Source organism: Ixodes scapularis, unplaced genomic scaffold, assembly GCF_016920785.2.
Source record: "Ixodes scapularis isolate PalLabHiFi unplaced genomic scaffold, ASM1692078v2 PGA_scaffold2__306_contigs__length_199485367, whole genome shotgun sequence".
Classification (NCBI taxonomy): domain Eukaryota; kingdom Metazoa; phylum Arthropoda; class Arachnida; order Ixodida; family Ixodidae; genus Ixodes; species Ixodes scapularis.
In genome coordinates, this window is record NW_024609857.1 from 31,553,621 (window position 1) to 31,581,499 (window position 27,879).

Here is a 27,879-nt window from a genome sequence, read left to right on the forward strand (position 1 = left end):
CGGGCGACTCAGATTAGGCTTCACCCCGGGGCAAAGTTAATTTGTGTCTTGGCCTTCGCGGACGGAGGGGTGCGTTTGCGGACTCTGGTGCCGATTTGACACGCGAAGGCGACGCCGGGATACCAAGATGTCTAAGCTGGCTGGCGCGCCTTTTGAAGGCGGCGACTTTCTTCAGTCTGGCGCCTGTCGTTGTTGTCGGGTTCTACGTATCGACGATAATTGATGTTTTGGACTCGTACGGGGGAAATGGATGGCCTGTATGTTTTCCCATTTGGGTCGGCGCCGGATACCTTTGCTTTTCTGGGAAGTGGACTGACCCGAAAGGCGGGAAAACGGGAGGTTGGTCGGTAGTCGAACCTATAAAAAGGGGTTCTGGAACAAAGGAGGTAGTCGAGCGCCGGAGCTGGCCGAGGTGCTGCTCGACGCAGTCACTCCCTGCACGTGAGTTTTTGAACGTTTAATTTTTCGGCTTCTGCCCTGCCTGTCGGGCAAGTGTTTGAGTTGGTTGTGCTGAAGCGTGCGTGGCTGTGTGGTGCGCGGTGTCGACCTCATCAAGCTTCTAACCGGACCGCCTGACTCCGAGACATCGTTCTTCGGCCGACATCTCCAGACAACGGACTGCTCTGGACTCAGCACCTACCGGAAAGCTAAGCTGTTTTTTGTTTGTTTTGTCTACTTCATCCTCCGGCTCTGAAGTACGAACTGTTGAACTTTGGGACATTTTTATACGTAGCGCTACTTTCTGTCGCGACTGTTTTGGGGGATTGTCCCTTTTGGGTAGCGGTAACGTTCGAGTTCCGTCTCGGTTTGCCCTTGTTTTTGGTTAGTGTTGGGATTTCGTCGCGGTTTTGTCGGCTCGATCCTGTTTTACGAGTGTCGTGACTTTTTTAGTATTAGTTTCTGGCCCGCGGGACCCCATTGCGTTTAACTGGAGCGAGGTTTGTGTAGAGTGCTCTTTTGCCGTCCGCGGCGTAGGATTTCACTTTATTAAATTTTTAATCTTTTGTTTGCTTATCCTCCCTGTGTCATCGTCTCTCTTTCCTGATTTTACACCTGGCGTGGACCTAGCGCTAGTCACCGGTCGAACTTAGCTCTTTTGTTCTTTTTCCGTAATTTCTCGTTTATCCTCAGAGTGGATCATTGCTTTATTTTTATTAATTTAACCACCCACTCCGTGACAAACTGGCGTCCGCGACAGGACCGGTGGCATGGTGTAAGGTTAGGGAGACGACCCCACTGCGAAGGAAGGCCGCGAGGAAGAACGAGGGCGGGCGATTTGAGTAATCGTTTGTTTCTTGCTTTGAGTGTGAGAGTTATTGTGCTACCATGTCGCGAGTGGAATTAACCGCGCTTGGGAGAGAGCTGGGCTACGATGGGGTGGAACTGCGAAACTGGGTGAGAGATGAGATGGATCGAGAGGACGTGCGGCAAGCAAAGGCAAAAGAAATGATAGAGTTGAAGATTCGGCTGAAGGAAGTCGAAAATGCGAGCCCTACGAATGGGTCTGGGGCGAATCACGGCGCCGTGCTAACGAGTCCTCAACGCTGGATGGCGGCCTTTGATGAGAAGAAAGACGACTTAGACGCATATCTCCTTCGGTTCGAGCGTTTAGCCCTGGGACAACTCTGGCCTCGCGACCAATGGGCTACGATGCTGGCATTGTGTTTGAAGGGCGAGGCACTGTCGGTAATTTCCAGAATCACACCGGAAGAGTCCGTTGACTACGAGGGCGTGAAGAAGGCATTGATGAGACGGTTCCGTCTGACTGCAGAGGGATTTCGTGAAAAGTTTCGGAACGCCAAACCGGAAAACGGGGAAACGGGAGCACAGTTTGCAGCGCGCCTGGCGAGCCTATTCGACCGTTGGGTCGAACTTGCCGAGACGATGAAGGAGTACGACACTCTCCGGAACCTAGTACTCACCGAACAATTCATAAAGGGGTGCTCGCCGAAGCTTGCCATCTTCATCAAGGAGAGAGGATCAAAGACTCTGGACGACATGGCCGACTTGGCCGATCGGTTTCTGGAAGCACAAGGGGCCCAGTCTATTGGGTTCAAGTCGGAAGAGAAGAGACCGAACCCTGATGCTCCACAATACGTCAACAAGAACCCTGCGGGAGAAGGACGGCCTCCCTTGAGATGCTTTCTCTGCAACCGCTTGGGACACCGGGCTGCTGACTGCCGAGAGAAAGGCCCGAAGACTCCCTCCTGCTGGAGATGTGGTCGGACAGGCCACACCGCAAATTCCTGCCAGGGAGGATCCCAAGATGGACCCCGGGGGCGATCTCAAGCTTCCTGCTGTGTGACTACTGAGAACGGCCAGATGAACGACGGGCTCAATCAGAACGGCTACGGGAAATTGAAGAACGAGGAGCGACTCCAGATCGTAAGTTCGATCATTGCGGTCGAAACGAAGCACTTGACGGATCGACTACCAGTACGAACGGGAAAAGCGGGAAAGCGAGTCGTCACGATCCTCCGCGACACCGGGTGCAACACCGTTGTCGTTCGGAGAAGCCTTATCTCAGACGAAGACCTCACAGGAACGTCTAAAGCAGTTTACCTGGTGGATGGAACGGTCAGGGTACTCCCCGAAGCCAGGCTGTCGATGTGCACTCCTTTCTTCAGCGGCGAAGTAACAGCACTCTGCATGGAGAGTCCAATATATGACATCATTCTGGGCAACATTCCCGGGGCTCTGGCAGCAGGAGAGTCCAATCCCGACTGGGATGTTGAAGCAGCTGATAACGGGATCACCACCGAAGACAACAACGGCAAGGAAGTCGAATCTACCATGAGTGCCGCCGTGGAAACCAGGCTTCAAAAGAAGAGCAGCCAGACGGCTGGACCTAAGCCACACAAGGTCCCGGAAATCCCGAATGAAACTGTCACTCCCGAAGCTCTGTTGGCAGAACAACGTAGGCACGAGGGCCTCCCGAGCTGTTTCCTGAACGAGGGCAAAGAAAATGACTGTCAAGAAGAAAAGACACCCTTGCGAGTTTTTTTATGAAGAACGTAGATCTGGGGCACTCGACAGGGTTGTTTCACGGCAACCTCCTGACAAAGTACGAAGAGCGACAGACGGAGGGGGAGACCAATGTCTGCAACGTCGTAACTTAGGAAGAAGAGGATCGCGAACGGGATTTCTCCTTGCTGAGAATGGAAACAAGCGAGAGATCGAAAGACGTCGTGTTTGGGACGGGCCTTAGCGCTCAACAGAGGACGGACACTATTCTTTGCAGTTCGAGGCGCCATCGAACAGCAAGTTTAGTACACAAAGGGCAGGAAAACATTGGGGCTGATTATTTAAGTCGGCTTTAAGATGTTGCTTCTTATTTCTTTTATTATTATTTTCTCCTTGTAGAGTCCTGCTTACAGGGGCGTCGAAGCGCTCTCTCTGGTTCGTTTGTTTGTATGTTCTTTGCCGCCTGAAGACGTGTGTGTTTGTTTCTCCCTTTGCGTTTTGAGGCAGCTGTTTGGCTTCATGGTGTCTGAATTTGTGCTGTGTTTTGAATTTTCACGCGTGAAAAGTTCTTGAAGTGGGGAGTAGTGTCACAAATTCAGGCTTCTCTTGATTTTGTTTTTCATTTTTATTATCTTTTTTTTCTCGGACCACTTTAAGTGTCGGTACGGTCCGGGAACGGGGAGTGCCGTGCCGCTTTTAATCTCCAGTTCGTCCCGTCGTATTATCCTTTCTACGTCCCCAACGGGTTTGCTCGTTTTCGGGGTAGGTATTTGTGGACGGGCGACTCAGATTAGGCTTCACCCCGGGGCAAAGTTAATTTGTGTCTTGGCCTTCGCGGACGGAGGGGTGCGTTTGCGGACTCTGGTGCCGATTTGACACGCGAAGGCGACGCCGGGATACCAAGATGTCTAAGCTGGCTGGCGCGCCTTTTGAAGGCGGCGACTTTCTTCAGTCTGGCGCCTGTCGTTGTTGTCGGGTTCTACGTATCGACGATAATTGATGTTTTGGACTCGTACGGGGGAAATGGATGGCCTGTATGTTTTCCCATTTGGGTCGGCGCCGGATACCTTTGCTTTTCTGGGAAGTGGACTGACCCGAAAGGCGGGAAAACGGGAGGTTGGTCGGTAGTCGAACCTATAAAAAGGGGTTCTGGAACAAAGGAGGTAGTCGAGCGCCGGAGCTGGCCGAGGTGCTGCTCGACGCAGTCACTCCCTGCACGTGAGTTTTTGAACGTTTAATTTTTCGGCTTCTGCCCTGCCTGTCGGGCAAGTGTTTGAGTTGGTTGTGCTGAAGCGTGCGTGGCTGTGTGGTGCGCGGTGTCGACCTCATCAAGCTTCTAACCGGACCGCCTGACTCCGAGACATCGTTCTTCGGCCGACATCTCCAGACAACGGACTGCTCTGGACTCAGCACCTACCGGAAAGCTAAGCTGTTTTTTGTTTGTTTTGTCTACTTCATCCTCCGGCTCTGAAGTACGAACTGTTGAACTTTGGGACATTTTTATACGTAGCGCTACTTTCTGTCGCGACTGTTTTGGGGGATTGTCCCTTTTGGGTAGCGGTAACGTTCGAGTTCCGTCTCGGTTTGCCCTTGTTTTTGGTTAGTGTTGGGATTTCGTCGCGGTTTTGTCGGCTCGATCCTGTTTTACGAGTGTCGTGACTTTTTTAGTATTAGTTTCTGGCCCGCGGGACCCCATTGCGTTTAACTGGAGCGAGGTTTGTGTAGAGTGCTCTTTTGCCGTCCGCGGCGTAGGATTTCACTTTATTAAATTTTTAATCTTTTGTTTGCTTATCCTCCCTGTGTCATCGTCTCTCTTTCCTGATTTTACACCTGGCGTGGACCTAGCGCTAGTCACCGGTCGAACTTAGCTCTTTTGTTCTTTTTCCGTAATTTCTCGTTTATCCTCAGAGTGGATCATTGCTTTATTTTTATTAATTTAACCACCCACTCCGTGACAGTGTGTGTGTGCATGACCAATGCCGTTTTAAAATTTGTGCTTGTTACGTTGTGGCGTTCGCTTTAGTGCAATTGTAACAGACATACAGGATTGCTTGACAGAATGCAAGCAATCCTACCTAGTTGGGATTGCTTGCATTGGTAGTATGTAGGCATTTTTAAAAAAAAAAAGGGTAATATTACGAAAAATTTTGATCTTTCTGTCTAACTGCTGTTACATATGAAAAATGACAGAGCCTACAATGGTGGGAATATAAGAAAGAAAAATGGCAGTGTTTAGGTGTCACTGCCTCATAATCCAATTTCAGCATAGGTTTGACACTCGGCAAGTGGAATTTCTGCTAACAATGTTCGGTCTGCAGTATGGTTAGGTTCAATCCTCTTGAGCATAATTTTTTGATCCTCTTGAGCTTAATTGCATTGACTGGATTAGCCAAATTCTTTGTTATCTGAATGGGTTAAATGGCATATGAAACTGTTCAGGTAATTGAGAAACACACTTCCCACACACCAATGCGTAGCTCTGACATCTTGCCGTTGTGGTGGCACTGTCAGGCTGGTGCATCCGCAGACACTTTACTGTGCTTTAATCTATATTCGGTGCCATCTATTTCATGCTACATTGTCGAGGCAAGCGTAGCTTCCACAGTGCTGCGGCCCCGTGCTGCTACGAGAGCATGTGGCTTTGTGTGCCATCGCACTCATTTGCTTGGCTAGCTTTGACAGAGTTGGAGCACTGCTGAAGCTACACTGGCCTTGCCAACCTGGCACAAAATAGTTGATGGCGGTTTTGTTTGTTTGCATGTGTAGCGTGCACAAACGGTGACTGGTTTGTAAACAGCGTGTCGGTCTATAAAGGCGCACATTTCGGAGGGTCGCATTATGTGATGCCAGGAAAATGGTGCATTTTTATAGAGTAAAACTAGGGGAGTTTTGGGACAGCCTCTCCTGCTGATCTTACATTGCAACATACCCTATTAAGGAGTTTTATGTATTCTGCTTCATCTGAAGTCCGAGCAGGGTCAAAAGCTAGTTGCAAAAGAAACACAAATGTACAGACTAAAAATGTAATGTCACGCCCCATACTTCGCACGTTGATTGGATCAGTTGGCAGTAACACGCGCATAGAAATAGAGACAAGACCACGATCTAGCGCTTCCCGACGCACTTGATTGGCTCGTAGCATCGGTAGCACTTGGATTTACCATGAAACGGAGTTTGTAGTCGCTGATAAGGTGAGAATGGCGGGTGTCTTTTTCCGACTCCCGTTCTCCAGCATGTGCTTGTTGCCTTTTGCTGCGCTTTGGCTACGTGTGCGTGCTCAAGGTACAATGCGAGGCGGTCTCCCTTGCAGCCAGCCCCCCGAGCGAGGGGGCCCCCCAGTGAAGCAGCCGCGGCCAGAAGAGGCAGGTAGTGCCGAAGGGGCAGAGCTGGGGGCCCTCGGTCGAGGGGGCACGCCCCCCAAGAAGGCGTCGGTGCGGCGGCTGGACGAGGACGCTCTCAAGCGCTCGCGGCTCCACAACAACCAGTGAGTGCCCTTTTTGCAGGCCGTCAGTCTCGCACGGAAAGGCCGGTTCTTGCGTGCGGCGGAGTACCGTTTCGGCACCGATATGCCGTTGAGTTCACACCGATTGAGCACGGAGTTAATCTAGAACCAACTTTGTATTGTATCGGCTCCATGGGGCGTATTCACTGGCTGCCATGCTTAAGTGTGCTGAAGGCGAACTACCCCGACGCACATCTAACGTCATCCAGGTGGTTGTTTTGGGGAAACTTGTAAGTGCAAACAGAGACAGATGCGAAGAAGGGAACACTGACGAGTACTCTCTCGGTCTCTGTTTGCACTTTCAAGCTCCACGTTTATTGTGCGCCCCTGGCAGCGGGTCTTGGTGAAGATGATCGTGCTTGGCAGACGACAGGCAGGAGCCCCTTCCGAACATGTGGCGTAAGCAACGTGCTGAATGGCATCCAGTGAGTAGTACGACCTGTACGCAATAGGCCTTTCTGAAAAATCCCACAAGGCCTGTCATCAATCTAACGTTGCACCGCGGGGAATTGTGGGGCACTTCAGATGTGCACTCGTTCCAGCTTGTGTGCTCCACATCCTCGAAGTGACACAATTTTTTTTTCTCACCACTGCTATGCTCCGCGACAACTTTTCTTGGCATTTCTGGGGAGAGGAGGAGAGCTTGCGCACAGTTTTATTCAGCGCTCAAAATGGGAGAGGGAACGCGTGCCTGTACCTTCCACTGCATTGCCAAGAAAAGTTGTCACGGAGTATACTTGAGAACACTAAGAAAGTGGAGTGAGCGCATCACAAAGATGATAGGTACCGTGTTTTGTCATTGTCCTGCTTTCTTTTAGTTCTGAAATCGCGGAATGCTAAACAGATGTAAGCCGGTCCTCCTATTTATGTGTACTCTTTCATGTGCCATACATCGGATTGCCGTAGTGCATTGAAAAGACGATGTGGGGCGCGGCATGGTTCCGGAATAGTCTATTGCAAGGATGATGCCAGGGCTTGTGTTCCGTGCGTACATGCACATGCAATGTGCATGTGAAGTAATGGCGGGCTTGCGACGGCATGCGCTAGCCCACACGAGCGGAGACATGACCGCAGCCAGCCGCCTTGCTTGCGGTTGTGTACATTGGATATGAAGATCTGAAATAAAATTGAGCCATAGAACAGAAGCACTCTGACACATATCTGCAGCCTTCGGTAAGATTGACACAGGCTGAGAGTGTGTGTTTTGATCATGTGGGACAGCAGCATTGTTATTTTTTTTACTACCCTAACAGCTTGTTCGAGGAGAAGATGATGGACGAAGTTTGATACCTCAACCACTAAAGGCTGGTTTAGACATTGGCATTCAGAGCAGCTGAAACAATGAGTCAGCAAGGTCAATCGTGCACTGCATGTCATGTGTGGCAACTAATTGTAAGAGCAGCTGTAAAAGGCAGTCGCGAGCCAATCAGAGAGACGCTCGTATTGTTCTCCATCTGTGACTGGTTGGTCCAAGCCACAAAGACCTACCCAACTACTTCTTGAGTTAGTTGCCATACAGTGCACAAAGCATGGTTACTCCTGTACCTTTGTTGGATACTTGGATTGCAACCAACCCAAAATAACTGCTCGCAATGCCACTTTTGCATTGCGGATGAAGCCACGGGAATTTGACAGACGAATCTTACCGTATATTGTAACAATACTTGGTCCGAGACCACACAGACCTGCTCTTCCCCTTTCCCCTAATTCTTTCTTCATTCAGAGTTGCCGGAGCCATACGAGGAAAGCCATTGTAATGTTTCACCTCGCCACATTCTTTCTTCGACATTTGTGCAGAAGATTTGGCCTCTGCTGTTTTAAGGGGAATTTGCCCATCGTCAACTAGCAAAGAGCCATTCAAACGTCAATGCATGCTCTGTATGTGAACCCAAATTCATTGTTATTGCAGACTGCATGGAGTGCCTGCCGACTATGCCAGATGTGAGAACCAAACAAAAAACGTGGCGGAGGCCTTAGTGAAGCTAGCAGTGTATTCAATGTGGATGGACAGGTATGTCATGCACAATCGCGTCCTGGTCATGGGGCTGGTGTCTTCGTCCGCTTCTTCTTGCTTTGCTTTCGGGTCATGCCTCACAAAGAACCAGCACCGGCGCTGTTACATTGATTGTCCTGGAAATACTTGCAGCACCAAATTTTTTAAGGAATCTTGTCGGCGTGTGGGAAATATAGCAAGTTTGGGCATTCACTACTACGCAAAGTATATATAGTTTTTTTTTTTTTTGCAATTGAGAAGCAGTGCAGTGTGTTTATAGGGGGAGGCACCAACTTTGTATTTAGTGATTGGCAGTGCTCCGTTCAAGTAATATTTGCACGAATATAACGCGAGTTTTTTTCCGAAATTACGTGCTCCAAAACGCACCTCGCGTTATATTCGGAATCGAGTTCAGCCACGAGGCGCGCGAGTCTGGAGAAAGCCAGAGGAGAAAGTCATCCCCCCGGCTCAATGCAAAAGATCCAATGGAAAAAGAAGTGGGGGTGTGGAGGGGCATTTTCTAGCCATTGGGCCACGTGAAGGGGCGAATAGAAAACATAAAAAAGCATTTTTATCGCTTTTGTGTTTTTACAACGCGCGCACGCTGCACGCGCGCGCGCCATGCGGGAATGCGAGCACCGGCCAATTCGAGCCAAGCCAAGCCGGGCCAAGTCAAATCAACACAAGCCAAGCCAGGACCACCGACCGCGTTTACGCAATTGTGCAACATGAGGCATTTGTTTACGAAGAGGGACCAGAACAAGAAGTGTGATCGTGTATCGGGTTCAGCAGTCTTTTTCTGCCAGCGCATTGTTTAGTTTCTGCTCCAGAGTGGTCTGGTGTTTGTGTGTTGGTGCTTCTGCTTCCGCGCCTTGTTTGCATTGTGGGCTGCCGAGGAGCTCCCACGGAAGAAAGAAGAACTACCAGACAAGCAGGTGCCGTGCTGCTGCATACCTGCGTAGTCGCCAAGTGGATTGTAAACGGAAGGACCTGAGCAGTGAGGATGAGTGCAGTCAAAACATAAACTGATATTTCTTCCATTTCCATTGACTTTTCACTTCTGCTATGCCCCCCGAGTGCGAGAAACTGACGCGGCATCGGTTCGCGTTATAATAGTAATAATATTTTTTTTCTTTTTGGGGGCATCAAAAACTGCCCTCGCGTTATATTCGTGGTCGCGTTATATTCGTGCAAATACAAAATATTGAAAATGTTGCGTTTGCACCAACTGTGTCGCACATTGCACTGTTGTGCAACTAAGGGTTTGGCTCATACAAACCACAGCTGAAGCCAGCTGTCCCCATCCTAATGTGACGGAAATGAGATGAGCTGGTTAAACATAAGCTGAATTTAGCTTGACGAATATAGAAGCTTTGTTGGCAAGATTAGTTGCACACCAGCACCTTGCCAGATGAACAGAGCAGTTCAGTGTGGTCCTGCATGCTTATCGTGCCTGCTATGAATGTCTTCCTCTAGGCGTCATTCTCTACGTCGTCCTAGACGTCATTCTTGACGTTGTCCTAAAGGTCGTCCTCTAGGCGTCTTTCTCGACGTCGTCCTAGACGTCCTCTAGGTGTCGTCCTAGACGCCGCACTTGGCGTCGATATCTAGGATGTCGTCCTATACGTCGTCTTAAAATTTAATACGTGTAGAAACTACTCTGAAACATTTCTCCCGCGGGATTATATTGCTTTTGCCTTCTTATACATAAGCAGTCTTAGGTGTGTTTTTTCAAGTTCTTGAGCCGCTTTGCAACTTACCGCTAAATTCGTTGCAACCTCCCTTGGGGTGTAACGTCACGGGTGAAGTGTTGCCCAGATCTATGCATATTTTGCTGACCTGATACTTGCCATTTTACCAGACTAGACATTTATCCCTAAAAAAAAAAAAAGAAAGCTAATATATGTTGTTTTTTCCATAAAAAAAAGTTGCTCTTGAGGGGTTTTGTGCGGACCTCTTCTTCCCACATTAAATCCACCCTGCTTGGGGTGGAGGCTCACAGTTGTGGAAACACTGATCTAGAAGCTTTCTGCTTACCTGAAAAACAAAGCTTTGGATTCAAGGGGGTGCCCCCTCTCCCTCAGGTATGAGCTCTCCCAGGACCTACTGGACAAGCAGGTGGAGATGCTGGAGCGCAAGTACGGCGGAGTGCGGGCGCGCACGGCGGCGCTAACCATCCAGCGAGCCTTCCGCAGCCACTGCATGCAGAAGCGCTTTCTCGACCTGGCCAACGCTTCCAAGGGCGAGCGGCGCCTGTCGCGGCGCATCCACGCGCTGGACCTCCTGGCCCCGGACGGGAACACGCCCCTGCGGCACCATGGGTGGGCCCGGGGCTCGCCCACCCCACCCTCGGAGGGCTCGCAGCGCAGGGTGCCGCCCCAGGTGCCGCGGCGGACCTCGTCCATCCCGGGGGGCACCAAGGAGAGCAGCACCTGGAAGCGGCCGGTATGTGCACGGTGCCGTGTTCCTCCCAATGCCTCCAAGACGGGGAGGTCGCACTGCTGAATTTTCAGTGTCACCTAGGGAGGCCAGGGTTTGGATCGTCGGCTTTCGGCTGAGTCTAGCACTCAATGAGGGCACGAGCCTCAGCGGAACAATGACGCAGCACTCTCGTCCAATCTGTGCCCCGTGTTTGCCTCTTTGATTGACACACAGAATGCAGCACTACAGCCCTCTGTTTATGTGATGTTGCTTCTCCAGATGGGTCAGGTGAGGGAAGAAAACTGTGAAAGGGGAGAAGAAAAACGCACCGGGATGGTGATGATATAGCCCGTTGCAGGTTTAGAATACAGTCGCTGACCGATTTTTCGGACTTGGAGGGGACTTCGAAATTGTCCGAATAATCAAGCGGTCCAAAAAATGAATTTTAGCCAAAATATCAAATTTCTGCGCATATTCCGCTGCGTATTGGCTACTGTCCACTTGCTTGATGCCAATTTTAAGTTCTCGTGCAACTTCTGCTTTATATTGTTCCCTTTTCACTTGTTTGTTGATCTGTTTGATCACGGTGGTGCGCTTTGCCGGCACCTTCGTTGGCACAAACAGCAAAGTTGCAGTTGGCATCATTTGGCACTATTTGTAGACAACGTTTAGTCCACCAAGCTCGATTCAATACTAGGCCTATCAGCAAGAAGCCTTTGCACTCAATGATCACAAGAATGGCACTCTGCTCTTGTGGTCACTTGAAAAACGCGGACCACGAGAGAAACTGGGAGAGCCATAAGAATGGGCAGACGGCTGCCATGTTAGCTATAGCAGAACTGGAAAACCAGCCTATAACCTCAACCCAGTTTGTTTATGGCGTAGGATGTGGTATCGAGGCTACAGGGCAAAATCGGAACAACCGATATGGCGGCGAATAAGCTCGCGGCACTATTGCGGCGGCTGTTTTGTGACTGTAAACTGAGGAAATCACACAAATTATGTCTGAAGTATCGAGCAATAAGCTTTATGGTGTCCCAAAGTTCGGTCAGTGTTATACATTAACTCTATGGGGTGAACGACGGTTAGGCGAAAACGTGTGAATTATCGGACGTGTTCCAAAAATCGGTGTCCAAAAAATCGGTCGGCGACTGTAGCAGGGCCCTCCCCACAAAGCTCTTCACTCTTTCCACTTTAGCGGAGCGAACGTCAGGGAGGAAGCGCGTGGGGAAGGAGGAGCCAGCAATCAGGACGAGCAGAGAGCTTTGTGGGAGGGGCTTGCCTTGCTGTTCTTAACCTGCAACAGACTCTAGTGGGATACCACACACTTCTACGCTTTCCTCCTCCCGGACAGTATGAGCTGCAACGCTTGACCTGGCCTTTTGCTGTGCCTGCAATTCCCACAAGCTTAGCTGTGTTTCAATTGGCAAGTGTCCTGAGACTGGGAGCATGACATTGCTTTCCAGTCTTAGTTTAGACCAGCACTTCTTCCGAAGGTGGCAGGTATGATAAAGCAGTGTGGTGGCCTGTTCATGCTTATATTGTCCGCGGTAGTACCACGAGATGCTGCTCAGTAGTTTACAGGTGGCTGGCTTAAAGGTCTCTGCTCTGCCTCATTTTTAAAGGGAGTGCACTTATCTGGCACATTTTCCAAGCAGTAAAACCGTAGGAACCTCTGATATAGTTTATCGAATGTGGAAAGAAAGCTGCCACGTTCCCCTTACAACGATCTTGGAACATTTCTTGGAAGCATGCTGAAATTAAGCGTAATTATAAGTTAATAAATTGGTGTGTATCCAGCCAGCTTCTCTAGCAGAGCTTCTGTCAGGCTGGTCGAACCAGTCAAAACCATTGCCAAATTTGCATCTCTTACCATATCTTCACTGGAGCATTTTTACTGCCGTGTGTGGATTTTACCCAATGATAATTTTCTAGTCATGTGCAAATAGCAGATTTTTACTGCCGTGTGAATTTGAAGTGAATACAGTCTAAGCTCATTACAACAGACTTAGATACAGCAGACATTTGGGTATAACATATCGATTTGTGAAGTTCGGTTGGTTTTCCTCTACATAGCATTGACTTAACTTCATATCTGCTTACAACATACCCCTCCTCTTACAACAGACCAAAATCTTGGTCAAAATCAAGGTCTGTTATAACAAGCTTAGACTGTAGTAGTGGTTTTGACTGAATATTTTCTAATTTAATAGTTAATGGTTTCTCTAAGCCTTCTACTACAGCTGCACCATGCTTAAACGAAATCCCAGCTAAACTCGTGAAGGTGGTTCCCAGGCTTCCACTTGTTCATTTATAAGCTATTTTAATCTATCTATATTTATTGACTGTGACCCCAGAAAATCTGATGCCTTGGGATGGCAAATAGACGACGGATTTGACACGAAATTAATCCTATAGAGATTCCCAGTTAAACTTAATTGAGTGATTTTGCAAGTTTTGCTATGTGCACATATACTTCAATCTATTTAAAAACAAAAATTTGCGAATAATGAACGCAGGTTGTCAGGCCGTCTCTGCCTAATGGCGAATTCCACTGGTTGTTTTGGAGCACGCCAAGATCAGTAGTCCATATCCGAAATGGAGTATGCGATCTGAACGGAGTCGCTCCGCCTCCGAATCCACAGTGGAAGATGACCACTCCTCCGGGATTGGCGGATGCCTTCCCGTCATTCACCTTCCCGGGAATCCTCTTCCCGTGAATCCTCTTCCCGTGGTCCAGGATCTCGAAGCATGAGTTTTCGCGATTGCGGCACTAACAACATGTGTTGAACGGATGAGCGAAGTTAATCATGATGTGAGAGATGCATGTCAATAAGCGATCTGAATCAGCGTAGCCCTCTTGCCTCTTTACTGGAATACTCGTGAACAGTGTCCAATTACATCTCGATTTTTGGCCTCTTCTGCGGAGGTGCGAAAGGCGGATGAATTCATGCGGGACATACAAGCAATCCTTGTCGTCGCTCCTACTTGAGCCGCTTCTGCTGGAGGAGCTCCTCGAGCAACTTGATGATGAACTGTCATCAAGCAGCGACAGCAGTAAAGCGGGTGGCACTTCGTGGGCGGCCATTACGAATTCTTTCAAGGCGAGATGCCCGGCGAGAAAGGAAGCCATGTGTATGCGCCAAGGGTTGACTAGGCTGGCTTCCGGTCGAGTCCGGAAGCCAGCCTGGCCAGCTGACTTTACTCGGATCTGGATCGAGATCTAGGGTGGGAGCTGATCCAAAACGACGAGTGGAACATGCAAGTCTCAATATCTATTGCCCAGCGAAGTAGGCGCGCTCCAGAAAGGCGACCTTGGCACTTTCCAAAACGACCAATGTAATTCGCCATAGCATACTCTTGCGTAACAACCGCAGTTTAATTTTGAAAATTTTACTAGAATGTAGATATCAACATTCACAAAGTTTTCATTTTTTTTTTTTTTTTTTTCAAATACATTAGGTGCACACGTGCCCCACCTTGGTCTGAAAGTGTGCTTTTCTCCCAAATACGCACTTGCGATATTCATATTTTTCGAAGTGTTGATCGCGGCGGGCAGAGCCACATATGTAGAGAGTTTGGCCATTCATTGGAAGTATAGGAGACAAATCAGGAGGCACTATTGGCCAAAGCAGGCTGGGCATGTTCCAGGGCATCTTCAGAAATTCGAATGTGGCCAACCAGAAGCCAGAAATAATACCCTGGCGGCGGTCGCGAGAAACAAACTTAATAAGTGCATAGGAGTAACTCTCGGTGATTGGAAATATGGTGCACGTGATGTTTCAATCACGGTCATCCAAAATCATGATGGAAAAGTTGCGAATAGGGGAATGATCGACATTATCCGTACGCCAGGCTCCGAGGGCCAGGACTCTGCCGTCCGAGCAAAACACAGTTCAGTGGCACATTCGTTTCTTACATCTTTCTGCATGATCATGATCAAAACATCTTGTGCACCCTATTTTCAACGATGAAGGGTTACTACAATTAACTCTTATGCCCTTATTAAAACCATATACCTTTGATTAAAACACTTTGTCGTTACCGCTAAGAAATTCTTTTCGGCTTCTGGTTGGCCAAGAGTGTATGTCAAGCCCCCTTTCTGCGTCTGGTGCATGCCCTGGCTCTGCCTGCGCCTCCCATTGGCGAAACTCTCTCTATACACTGCTCTGGCGGCGGGTTACCCTGTTGAGTGCGCTTCATACCGTGCACCGGTGCACTGTGAGAAAGCAACACTCACGGAGCTTGCTTCTGCAGGTGGTGCTTCTCTGCTGCGCACCGGCGCTCGGTAAGAAGTGCACTCAACGGGGCTAATCGTCCCAATTGACACTACGATTGTATTATTCAAAACTACTATTTCAAATTTTGAATGTTCACATAACGCTATGGTTTTTTCTTCATATGACGTAGGGTAATACTGTTCTACCTAGGTTGACACCAGAGCGCTCCTGTGCATTTGCTTTGGATGACTGCTTCGAACAAACTCAAAGTTCAAGCTAGCTGTCCATGCATTCCACACTGTGCGATACGCATAGTCAGAGTCGGTATAAGTACTCTCGCGTTTTACCAGTGCAAGCTAGTGTCACGGACCAGTATTGATGGCTTAGGAAATTTACCTCCTACATACATACTATATTTCACTGTAACATACCTCATTACCAGCTTTCCTGTGTCTCGCGGGATTAGGGTAGGAGGACCGTGTCATGCTGTGCACCTGCGCTTAATGGAGGAACAAATTGTGGTGCAGCAATCACGGCTGGCAGAAGGCTGGATGGGGTAATGCCATACGAGAATCATAGACGCGACGGTGGCGCGTCGTATTCGACGTGTGCTTTACCGTGGGTCAGGACAGAGACTGGAGTGTCCCTTAGAGCGTCCGTCTCCCCCCTCCCCCCGGGTGGGTCCGGGGTGCGTCTCCACAGGCGGTAGCCCCCAGTCAGTCCCCAGCCCCCACGGCAGCTTCAACGGCGGCGGCGGCAGCAGCGGCAACAGCGGCGGCAGCGAGTCAGTCTCCCTTGGCTGCGGTGCCTGCCGGACTGAGGCTGGAGGACAAGCGCCTGAGCAACATCTCCGAGAACAGCGAGGACAGCCTGGACTGCGCCGCCTACTCCTGCTCCCCTCCGGCCTCGGACGTGCTTCTGCTTTACCCGCACCAGGGGGTGGGGGGCTCCAAGGACTCCATGGGCTCCTCCAAGGTTGGGACACAACATCATCCCCAACTCCCCCTGCCCCCCCCCCCCCCCCCCCTTTCCGCCCCCGCCCGTTTGACCGTCCCGTCGGACTTTAGGCCGGCTTGCACATTTGTGTACGACAGCGGCCGAGCACGTTGTGATCTCGTGAACGCTTACAACGAGAGGTCGCACCACAGATCAGTGGGACCTGCTGGCCCCCAGCTGTTAAGCGGCCCTGGAACTGGGTGTAGCTAGACCGAAGGGTTTCCAGTATTTGCCGACACAAAATCTACGCACTGTCCACAAGAAATGGGCGCTTAAAACAATTTTAAAAGGTGTCGCGAGCCCACGGCATGAGCGTAATGCATAAAAGATTAGGAAATGCACACAAATTGGAAGTGTTCCTGGGCCGCCTGACAGATGGCGCAAGTGCAGTCTCTCGTCATGAGCTCCCACGAGAGATAGCAAAACACTCGGTCGGGGTCGAATGCGGCGGCAGTTACTTCGAGACTCGAGGCGGAAAGACAACCGAGCGAACGCAAGGACAAACTCAAAACGCTGCTATTTGTTAAGGTTGTGCCTGCCTGTGGCAAAGGCTGGTGCAACGAAGTACAGACTTAGCGAAGGGAAGTTGAGGTATATAGTTGAAGCGAAGCGAAGTTGGGGTGAAGTTGACGCGTGCTTGTAATACTGCTCGTACAAACGCTTGAGGTACCTGCGGAACCTTCAAGAGAGGTTTTAGTGTATTTGTGCTTAGTCGCAGCATGTATGAGCTTGCATGGTATACTTTTGTACACAGCCCTGGCTATGGAAATGTTCTACCGTATATGCAGTTTCTAAGTGTGTCTACATAGTATCCTCCCTCGGTGTCTCGTGGTAACTGTCCCTGTTCACTGGCCTTTATTGCCCATGACCATTTAATTAAAACGGGGCTTTAAAGGACCACTCCAGTCTGTCTAGCTCTTAATTTGGTCTATGTTCGTGTGCACTTTTCTCCAGACGAAACTCTGCTGAACCTTCAGAAGCACAGTAGTACAACACCCAGGCACTGGGAGGGCGGGATTAGTTTGGCCTTTCTAAAAAAAATTGCAATGTGTAGCTGCATGTACAACTGAGAGGTGCAGAATAATTCGGGCCTTTAAGTGCATAGTGGCAGCTCCCTTTCTTCTTTTTTTCTCGCGATCACTAGCTAACTTTTTAGCCCCACCATAGGTGTACGTCAGGCACGTGTCAGCCTCAAGAAAACCCTAGAACTGTGCATGGCAGCTTGCATGGAATTGCTGAGCATGCGTAAACTTTAACAAATCCTCATCAGCTTTTACATGAAACACCGTAACTCAGTTCAGGAGCCACTGTCACAACTAGTAGTACTTGTTGTACTAAATGTCTGGTCTTGTAACACATACACAGCATGTTTGTGGATGACAATTTAGTGAGGAGATGTACTTGAAAAAAGGAGCCTCCCAGGACCTCCAGAGCGGCAGCCGACACTTTGCTTCTTCAAGCAAGGTGTCGGCCGCTGCTCTGAAGCTTGCAGAAGCTTTTGTTGAGTCCTTCCCACCAGTGTCGATTGTGCCATCTTGCAATTCGTTAGGACTGCCGTCACTCTGAGCCTTCTAAAAGTTTTCTTTTCCCTTTTTTTTTTTTACCAATATATTTACTATAGTTTCTGACAGGATGAGAACTGGGAGGTCTTACAGTTGCCCTGCATCCAGCGCAAGCTTTCTACCTTCGATAATGCTTCGTCGTCTTGTAAGCCTTGAGCGTGCGCACACATCGGATGCACGGCGGAAGGCGACGAGTGCGCGCAGGGTGCTCGGCATTCGAAATAGGTGCCCTGCCGTCCTTGGCTTGTCGGCGCCGTAGAGCGTGCAAACTCTGTGGGGGGCAGTCTCCCACGGTTGGGCTTGTGGCGGCCCGTTTGCACGCAGGGCAGCGAGGCGCAGCGCAAGCGGCAGTACCGGGTGGGGCTGAACCTGTTCAACAAGCGTCCGGAGAAGGGGGTGCGCTACCTGGTGGACCGGGGCTTCCTGGACGCCTGTCCCCGGGCCGTGGCCCGCTTCCTGGTCTCCCGCAAGGGCCTGAGCAAGCTCATGATCGGCGACTACCTGGGCAACCTGCAGTGCCCCTTCAACATGCAGGTTCTCGAGTGCTTCGTGCAGGAGCTCGACTTTGCCGGCATGCAGGTCGACCTGGCCCTGAGGAAGTTCCAGAGCTACTTCATCCTGCCCGTGAGTGCTTTCTGCCCCATTATTATTTTTTTTTTATGGAAAAGGCACAAAGTATATGAATTCATTCCGATTGGTTTATCTTTCATGTCGTTGGAAGGGTGAATTCGATTGTAATGCACGTGTACTCCGTGAACCAGTAAGCCGACTGTGCATCGGCAGTTAGAGCTATGCGCTTGCCGAAGTAGTCGACCACCTCCCTTTCATCACCTGACCCTGCTTTCTGCTAGGACTGTGATCACGTGGCAAAAGGCAAACGTAGAACTGGTCTACAAGCATGTAGCCTCCACCAAGCTGTCAGTTTAGAGGTGAATGGAGTAAACCGTGTCTATCCCAAAATAAGTCAACCTCTTTATGAACAATGCCTGCTTGTGCATTTCTCCACAACGCTCAAGACGAGCCAATCATTGCGATATACGGAAGAGGCTCGGCGAATAATGAGGCACCGATAACGTTTAAACGCAGAAATGAGATCTGTGGATCGCATTTTTTATTCAAAACGTTATCTTCGCTTTGCCATTCGCCGGTTCCTTTTGTAAGTCTTAATGATTGCCGTGAGTCCGTGACTTATGCAGGAAAGTAGACAGACAGGCCTGTTCATAATGTTTAAAGGTGGGGAGTGTTTTGTGTGGATGCCAGTTTTGAGAAAGGAGCACCGATGGATGACTTCCTTCTTTCCGTAACATCAGAGAAATGGTGCGTTGGGACTGAGTGGCATAACGGCACCATTTCCCTTGAATTCAGGGGTGGATTTTTTTCTGCTTCCTATTTTGTAGCAGCCTATTATGGTGCAGAGCTACTACATCAATACAGGTGATGCCACCTCATTGCTGATGTGAGTATTTCTGTGTCTGGAGTCAGCAAAATTGAGAGTTCATTGGCTTGTAAATCTTGTTGCAAGACTTCTGACCGATAGGTTTTTCGGACATCTCAAAAACCAAAACGAGTCTCATATAACTTGAGACTGTCTCAGGGTCTGGAAGGACTGCTAGAGCTAGCACATGAATGACATGCAAAGATTATGTCTTTGCACTTCGGGCTTTCCTGCCAGCCCAGATGGCCATTTTTTCGAAGTTTGAATCTCTATGCTCCACATCCTGTTGTGATCGCACCGCGATGGCACCGCAATGCCACTTTCAATAGACTGTGCGCTGGACGTCTTACTCGAGCACATTGTTGGCAGCGCTTGCTCAGAATGCGCTTCCTTCACTGCCATGAACAGTGACCTCGGTAGTGTGAGAATTGAGATCGAGAAGTGTCTCGAAGGCTGGTGCGTCTGCGGGCACCCGACAGCGACGGATTCGTCTGCCGGCGGACGTTCACCCGTCGTGACCTCTCCCCCGGGGGCAGGGCGAGGCGCAGAAGATAGAGCGGCTGGTGGAGGTGTTCAGCCACCAGTACGCCCAGTGCAACCCGGATGTGGTGGCCAAGCTGCGCAGCGCGGACACCCTCTTTGTGCTGGCCTTCTCGGTGGTGCTGCTCAACACTGACCTGCACACGCCCAGCGTGAAGGCGGACAAGCGCATGAAGCTGGACGACTACGTGCGCAACCTGCGGGGCGTGGACGAGGGCCACGACCTGGACCGGGACATGCTGGCAGGCATCTACGAGCGCATCAAGGCCCACCCGTTCCGCCCAGGCTCGGACCACGTCAGCCAGGTGCTCAAGGTCCAGCAGTCCATCGTCGGCAAGAAGCCCGTGAGTGTAACAGTCCCGCGCGGTTTACGGCGGGACGTCGTGTGTGGCGACGTGTGGGGATGCGGATAGGTGTCGGGGCGGGGGAAGCTGTACACCTGTGAGCATTGCGCTGCTTGGAACGAGTCTTCAACTAGTGCATTAAAGTTAGCGTTTTGTCCCGCCTGTACATCAAAGGCGGTCTCGAAGTGGCAATCAGTGACGTCGTACAAGCCGGCGTGTCGTGTTGTCGGATGTCGTCATCCTGGCGGTTAAGGCTAAAAGTTACGAAAAAAAGGCATGAGCGAATCCGAGAGTTTCCGTCGTCGCGGAATCTTGACTTGTGGTTGCAGGACAGGAACCTGTATCGGAACAGGCGTCTACAACGTTTTCTACTGTTGCTGCAACACCTCCATGATCGAGGCCGGTGACAGCGGGACACTTTTACGGCATCATCAGGCGCAAATCGAGGGACCACTTTTTTGAACATGGTCAACACACCAGTCAGAGACGCGTTCGAGGCACCATGGTCGGTGTTGAGTGCAGTCTAAACCTCCTGGTCGCGGACGACGCGCACATGGTCAAGGAATGTCGTCCTGGCCCGGGTCATTGCTACTTTGTATTGGTAAAAACTTGGCTTCTCGTCGAATCTCCACAGAGTTGCGTAGACTGGGGATGCACCAAAAGTGCTGGGAAAGATGTTCAGATCGGTTTGCGCACGTTTCCTGCCTGCCAGTTCCATCCGAGAACTCGGTAGGGGTGCTGTGAAAAGCGAAAAACTAAATGTGGTCGGACCATAACCACCTGTACGGCAAGCACTTTGAGGTGAATTTGTGGAGGCTTGTTTTTATAATTATTGGGAGGACACTAGCCAAAAGGGTCAAATATTGAACCTCTCGCTTAATATGAAATAAAGTTACGGTATATACTGGCAGTAACAAGGCGGAATGCAGTGCAAATTTTCATCTGTGTACATGAAGTTTGGAAAAAATTGTGGTCATTTTTATCTGAAACACATTGACATTCTTTAGGAAAACTTTTGTTAGAAAACTAGTGTAATACCCAACATGTTTCTTTACTAGATATGCAGCAGAATCCCTCGAGAGTGTAACTGTGGAAACAAAATTTCCACAAAGTAATTTATTTTACGCTAGCATCATGCTGAAAAATCCAATAAATTTTTTGCCTTTTATGTCGTTGACAAAATCTTAACATCTTAAAGGGGCCCTCCGGAGCTTTCTGCGATCGTCTGTTTATGTTGTTATATTGCGTAGTAGACGCATGTTAATATGTATACAAAGTTTTTACAAAACCGTTTATTAAGCTTCCCGTGGATCCCGACTCCGAAGCCAGCTTTGCGATCCTTCCACGTCAACGAGTCAAACTTTTCCTTGTCATCTGTGGAATGCGACTGCGTATTGCAGTAACGGTGCGGTGCGACGAACGACGACTGCCGAGCACAAAGTCCGGAGAGATTCCTCCGCGGGTCGGCGGTCGGCCGCGTTGGTGGCGTGCAGCGACGCCGGAATCCTTCGCTTGCTATTGACTGACGCGTAAAGAGATGCCCCTCCTTTCCGGGGTCATCTTAGAAAGGGGGGGCGTGCCGGGGACTTTGATAGCAATTTTAATAGGGAAATCCGCCGCGCATGACCATAATTTTATGATTTTTAGGATCCTTAGGACCTGTAAATTGAGTTACCGCCATAAATAGACCATCGCAGAACGCTCCGGAGGGCTTAAGACATCCACAAACTAAAAAATTAGGAGCCCTTCCATTTTGTGAAGGTGTACGACCAGCGAAACTGTTTAGCACATGATAGAGACGTGACAGAATTTTGAACAAAGGTACGAACACATTTATTGTCTTGATCGGTGGTCATTGTGACGAAAGGTACGCAGATGCCGCCCGCCGCCGCTGACATTCTCATTGCCGTTCCCACCATTGCTCTTTGGGAGTCCAGACTATACGCGGCCTCCCCATTACGACGAGGGAAGAGAAGTGAGATTGAAAATAGAGAATGGCAACTTGTCTTTTTGGTTTTTTATACACATTCGCGTGGACGACTATCGCCACCCCAAGGAGCCGGAGGAAACTAGACACGCGCGACGGGACCGCCACCTCAGGAGAGCGGGAGGAAAGGAAACTAGGCATGCAAGCGCTTGGAACGGCGACAAAGAGAGGACGGTGCGAGTGTAGAGATTTTGGTCTCGCACCCGAAAATAGCTAAATTACCCAAGCTTCATGGAGACTACAGAAAAGGTTTTTATACGCCTTCCCCGTATAACAGATTAGAAGTAAATAACCGAAATAAAGCGTTGATGATTGCACGTGCAAGATGCCATTTGTTTTGGGCTTTTGCTTTCGAACAGTGACTGCTGCAGACGCCGTCACGTGCGGCACATGGGTGCGGTGCAAGCCTTGAGTTTTTTGCCACACACACAAAATATCCACGGAACCCTAGCCATAAACGGCTTCGCTGTAAAACAATGCCACAATAAAATTGCCCATTAAATTCCATTTAGGAAAAAACAATGAGTGAGCCTTTCCTTGTATCCCGGTACCAAACGATAGGTTTCCTAAAGTGAAATTTATTCCAAAATGTTGAACGGAGAAAAACGCATTCAAAGTGCTCGAGCCTCTACCTTTTCTTTATCATCGATGGACCGAGAATAATTCATAAAAAAATTAACTGTGCAGTGTAAGCAAATGGAAATTTCTGTGAATACTCTCTTCTCTAGGTGTTGGTGGATATAGCATTTTTCAAAATCAACTTTTTGCAGAAATATGTTTCTTTTTCTGGACAGCGTTTTTTCTTAAGTTGTTTTAACATTAATGCCGGAAAACGGTCAAGTGGTCCAGACCATGATTTGAAAAACACGAAAGAATAAAACATGTAGGGATGAATAAAACATGTAAAAGGTAAAGAGACTGTCTGGGCAAGACACGCGGTAAAAAGGTAAAGAGACTGAAAAGACTGAAAGAAAAAGATGGGGCGGCCAAGGAGCTTGCGCTGGAGGCCAGATGTTTGAGATTTGCCTCGCTGTTCTCGCATTGACGGCTACAGTAGTAGTATTGCGGGATTCCAAGAACATCGCATTCCCTCCACCGCCCAGAACCTGGCCCTCGCCCACCGGCGCCTGGTTTGCTACTGCCGCCTGTACGAGGTGTACGACGTACACAAGAAGGAGCGGCCAGGCGTACACCAGCGGGAGGTGTTCCTCTTCAATGACCTGCTGCTGGTGAGTCGGCCCCGGCAATCTCCGGGGTCCCCTCCTCTTTGACGCCATGTTGTGATGCTCTGCGCAGGTGACCAAGATCTTCAGCAAAAAGAAGAACAGCATACAGTATGCCTTCCGCCAGTCCTTGCCGCTCTGTGGAATGAGCGTGGCACTCTTCGAGGCACCCCGTGAGTGTTGGGCCCTGCTTTGCCACCCAAACTACGCTGCCCGGAGTGCGTCTTCCACTGGCGCGTTTACCGTCCCGTCCCGCCCGTGCATTAAAAGTGGTCTAGAAGCGGCAACAAACTGTCGATGGAGCCAGTTTGTTGGGTTGTCGGATGTCACCATCCTGTCGGTCGGTCGTAGATGCCAGCGGACAAGGCAAGCAAATGCGAGGGTCGCCGTCATTGCGGCGTCCTATCTCGTATTTGCTTCTGTCTCTGTCAACCATCTGGTTGCGACGGGGAAATCGAAGGACCACTCTTGAGGACGCAGTGAACGCATCGGTGAAAGACGCACTTTAGGCACTGTGCCCAAACACTACCGGAAGGCCGCTAACCGAGAACCCCTTTCGTTGGGGCGCGCAGACTACCCGCACGGCATCAGCCTGAGCCAGAGAGTGGATGACCGGGCACTGATGACGCTGAATGCGCGCAACGAGCACGACCGCTGCAAGTTTGTGGACGACCTGCGGGAGGCCATCTTAGAGGCAAGGCCCGGGTGGGAGGCCTCGTGCGGGGCGGAGGCTGGCGCCGGCATTGCCAGCGGCTCAGGTGAGGCGTGGGCTTTCTCTCGCAGATGGACGAAATGGAAAACCTGCGCATTGAGGGGGAGCTGGAGAAGCAGCAGCCCCTGCGGAGCCCCTGGGACCAGAGGGACTCCGGCCTGGCAGACATGGAGGGCACGGGGGAGGGGCCCCTGGCACAGTCCCCGTGCCTCAAGCGATCCGCGCTCTCCAACTCGCTGCTGGACCTCCACGACCAGCGTGAGTGGCGACACGAGTCATCCCGAGCCTTGTTAATGTTAATCTGGGCAGCGAGGAGAGAGGGGGAATTAGTCTTCATTTGAATGGGGATGCAAAGATTGATTGTCACTCTTCATTAAAAAAACTCCAATATGCCGGATTTGTTTGATTTAAGGTATGGGTTTAAAAGTATGCACTTATTTTGTGATTGAGTGCTCACACTTTCACTTTTTGCTTTTATTATTAGGAAATAAGTGGCTTTGACCTGCTGCTTTATTAAAACTTGCACATTTTCATTAGTTCAGAAATGGTCCAACTTAGCTTGCAATATCGAATTCCTTCGGTGCCAGGATATGAACCTGGTTTCTGCATCACCGTGCACTTCGTTTCTGCTCCCCAGAAAGCAGGGTACAGGGTCGCACAACCTCAAATTGCTCGCGCTGCACAGAGATGTGTAGGATAGTTTTGATCGGGGCTACCGGCTTGCGTCCACAGGTTCTGGTCACTTTCGAACGAAATAGTATGACCTAACTGGTTTTACCCCTCACGTTACTAATGGTATAGATATGGTTAAAAGCAACAAATTGTCAAGCTCCAGTACCACCAAATAAACTATGCCTCAAAGTAAGGTCACTTCGGCCAGCTTGTTGCATTGGATAAGTGTAGCCAGTTGTTGCTAGCTTTTGTCAGTGTGCCCAGATGAAACAGCCCAAGCAAATTGTGACAACAGACCGATACTGCTAGTCTCTAACTCTCAATCTAAAGCTCAAAGGCTGCATTCCAGAACCATAAACCGTTGCCAACTGCACCTATGCGGCTGTGGTCAAGGGCTCCCTCGGAGCTGCCGGGCGCGAATCAATGTTGCATGTCACAGACAGGCAAATGGTTGTTGTGTCAATGTAAGATAATGGGGGTGGAAGGTGCCAATTCCTGAGCCTAACTTTTGAATGACCCTAGTAAGTTCTGTTCCTAGCCCCGAAGGCACCGCTTACTTTATTTTCACTTTAACTGCAATGCCTGCCACATGTCCGACTAGTGTGTTTAGAGTCCCATACCGCCAATGCATCCGACCGTGCCCGAAGGTGCAACGTAATGTCACAGGAGCTGCTGTGTAATGCCGTGGATTGTCGTGACCCGGACGGTTGGTTCTAGAAGCGTGGGCGAAGGCGACGAGCGGGTGCGGGTACCGCTGCCTTCGTATCATTCATATTTCTGGCTGTCATAGTTTCTGTCGATCGGGCCGGCAGCTGGGGAGGCAGTGGCGGAACAGTTACCCGCCGTCTCCACCTCCGCCAGGATGTTTGCGGCGATCCGCAGCATTGTGTGCCGTGAACTACCCAGCAAGCATCTCTGCTTATTTGGAGATCATCTCGAAAAACTGGTTGTGGGCACTTGTCAGGTCCAAGTGAAAAAAGTGTAGAAGTTGTATACAATACGGTGGGCTTCACCACTTTGCACCAGCGTGTTCGGAGAACCGGCCGACGTGGAGGAACACCTCGATCAGCTAGGTGGGCTCGGAAATCTGTGTTGATTGCTCGACACATCCTTCGCTTAATTTTCTTACGTTTCGTAAGTAGCGGGTGGGCGCTCATTGCGCCACGGGCGCATGCTTGGTATTTTACAGTCATTGTGACGCCACAAAATTGCAAATAGTGTAGAGAACAAGAAAAACAAAAGGTGCTGTAAATGTACTAGTTGGAGACGTATTTCAAACACCGTAGTTTCATACTTCACTCGTCTCGTAGTTCATACTACTATAGTCGCTGGCAGGGCGAGAGTAAAAGGGAAGAACTTCACTCGTTTTGCCTTCAGTGCGAGCTTCGTGCCTTCGTCGACACTTTGCCGTCTCGTGCAGCCAGTGCACGGCGGAAGGCACGAAGCACCACGTTGGAGGCCGGGCCTGCTGTACACACCCTGCCGCTCTTATTTCTTCGGCGACTGTAGGCGTTCTAACACAAACGTGAATTCACCCCCGGGGGGGCGATGCGCAGAGACGGCGGCCCGCCCGGTGCGTCGGGGCAGCGCGGGTTCCCTGGACAGTGGCATGGTGAGCTGGCAGCAGGCAGGGCGCCCGACGGCGGCCCCGCCCTGCAGTCGGTCTCGTTCCAGTCCTCGGCGGCCAGCTCGGTGAGCCGGGAGGCGTCCCCCCACACGGTGCAGCGGACGGCGGACCCCCCGGGAGACCCCTCCCAGCAGCGACAGGGCTTCCTCGGCGGACTGTTCGCCGTGGCCGGCAAGCGGACGCGGCCGCCCCCGCAAGGCAGGGCACCCGTCACCGTCGTGCCGCCCGCCGAGGCCCCGGGATAGTGCCGGCCCCCCCCCCCTCCCACGCGGATCCAACCAGAGTGTACAGATGTGATAGGCCCCCTTTTTTGCAAATTGACTCATGTACAGCGAGAGATGTGCGTTTTAATATATACACCGTTCCCCGCTCCTTCGTCCCGCGACGCTCTGACCTCCCGTGCCGAACTTCGGCGTGGGACGGGACGAATGCGTGCGCATCAATAAAGGACCCCTTCTCCCCCTGCACTCGTGCCTCTGAGCTGTGGCGTGAGTCTCACTTGTGCTGAGGGCACCGCTTAATTGCATCGACGCATCGGCGTTTGAGGAACTTCCAGTCGGTACATTTCTTAAGTGGAACTTCTTTGCAGCTGCAGGTTGTGCGTTTTGGGAAAGGTTATTTACAGGATGCTATAGGAATGCTGATGTGGAGATTAGAGGCAATTCCGCTGGCCTGCTTCTTGCCCGCGCGACTGTGCGTGAGGATGGCTGTTGGGATCTGGCTGCATCATGCGGGGCTTCGAGGTGCGAGAGTTTTGCCTCTTTTGAAATGACTAGTCTACTATTAGAGGAACACTGCAGGCAGGCAGAGATCCCTAGTGTGGGGGTTCTCAAACTTTACACAATCTCCAGGAACACCCATCTCTCGAATGGCAGCTGAGGGACTCCCTAGTTTTGGCATGGAGGCGATAGAGCACCACAGAAGCCCACAGACCTTGTAAAGAATGATGCACAGGCAAGGAATTGGCACCAGTTAAGTTAGGCATCAATGGGTGGTTCAGATCTTCTAAAATAGTGCTTGAACTGGGAAAACACTTTATTTGGGTTCAATGGGACCCTTGAAAGTTTCTGGGGGAACTCCTGAGTTCCCAAAACATTGAGACTGTGCACTGTGGCACTGCAGTTGATACCTGGGCACACAGGTCAAAGCCAAGATCAGTGGGCACGTGCATATACATGCGAAGCCAAAGTGCCGATCGAAGCGGTGTGCACGTTCTTTACAAATGCCTCTGCGTGCTCAGTTTGACATTACAGTGCGAGTGAGCACAGACTGATTCAGTAAAGGCACTGAAGTTTAAAGGGCTGTGCAACGATATTGGGGTGGGAACGTTTCTCACTTTACAACAGATTACTGGCACTAGTGGGACCAAAGAATACACGAACACACCGCCACCGACCAAGAAGCGTCTTCGTCATGGTGGAATTCTAAGGATAAAAGCGGACCTTCGAGTCTCCTTCGCAAATCTTGATGACTGAGCTGGGGGGGCAATGTCAACAATGTGATCCCAGGGAGTGTGTCGTCAAGCTTTGCGATCCCTGCTGTGACAATATTTAAATGCCGCTTGCACAGTGGACACGAAGACTGCATAGGCATTCGATTTTGTCTCGTGGCAATTGATGCCTCGACATGCATTCGGATAGTGGCTCTTGCCCAATTGCTGGGATGACGGGAACAGCCGAAC

The 27,879-nt window shown here is 50.4% G+C and overlaps 1 protein-coding gene across 9 annotated transcripts in view; it reads left to right on the forward strand.

The window, feature by feature from the left end:
- LOC8028680 (IQ motif and SEC7 domain-containing protein 2) overlaps window positions 1-26,665 on the forward strand; it is a 31,147-nt gene extending 4,482 nt beyond the window's left edge. For 2 of the 9 annotated variants that reach the window (XM_029989982.3, XM_029989984.3), the window contains exons 2-13: window positions 6,275-6,448; window positions 8,376-8,477; window positions 10,544-10,904; window positions 15,803-16,075; window positions 17,983-18,282; window positions 19,630-19,977; window positions 23,068-23,193; window positions 23,261-23,360; window positions 23,760-23,881; window positions 23,971-24,157; window positions 26,128-26,183; window positions 26,231-26,665. In XM_029989982.3, coding sequence (XP_029845842.1) covers window positions 6,275-6,448; window positions 8,376-8,477; window positions 10,544-10,904; window positions 15,803-16,075; window positions 17,983-18,282; window positions 19,630-19,977; window positions 23,068-23,193; window positions 23,261-23,360; window positions 23,760-23,881; window positions 23,971-24,157; window positions 26,128-26,183; window positions 26,231-26,443 — 2,362 coding nt within the window. In that variant the 3' untranslated portion in view covers window positions 26,444-26,665. Of the gene's footprint in view, window positions 1-6,274; window positions 6,449-8,375; window positions 8,478-10,543; window positions 10,905-15,802; window positions 16,076-17,982; window positions 18,283-19,629; window positions 19,978-23,067; window positions 23,194-23,260; window positions 23,361-23,759; window positions 24,158-26,127 lie in introns of all 9 variants that reach the window. The other 7 variants (XM_029989983.3, XM_029989985.4, XM_040500845.2 and 4 more) reach the window with 5 other exon arrangements.
- Window positions 26,666-27,879: the final 1,214 nt, after the last annotated feature.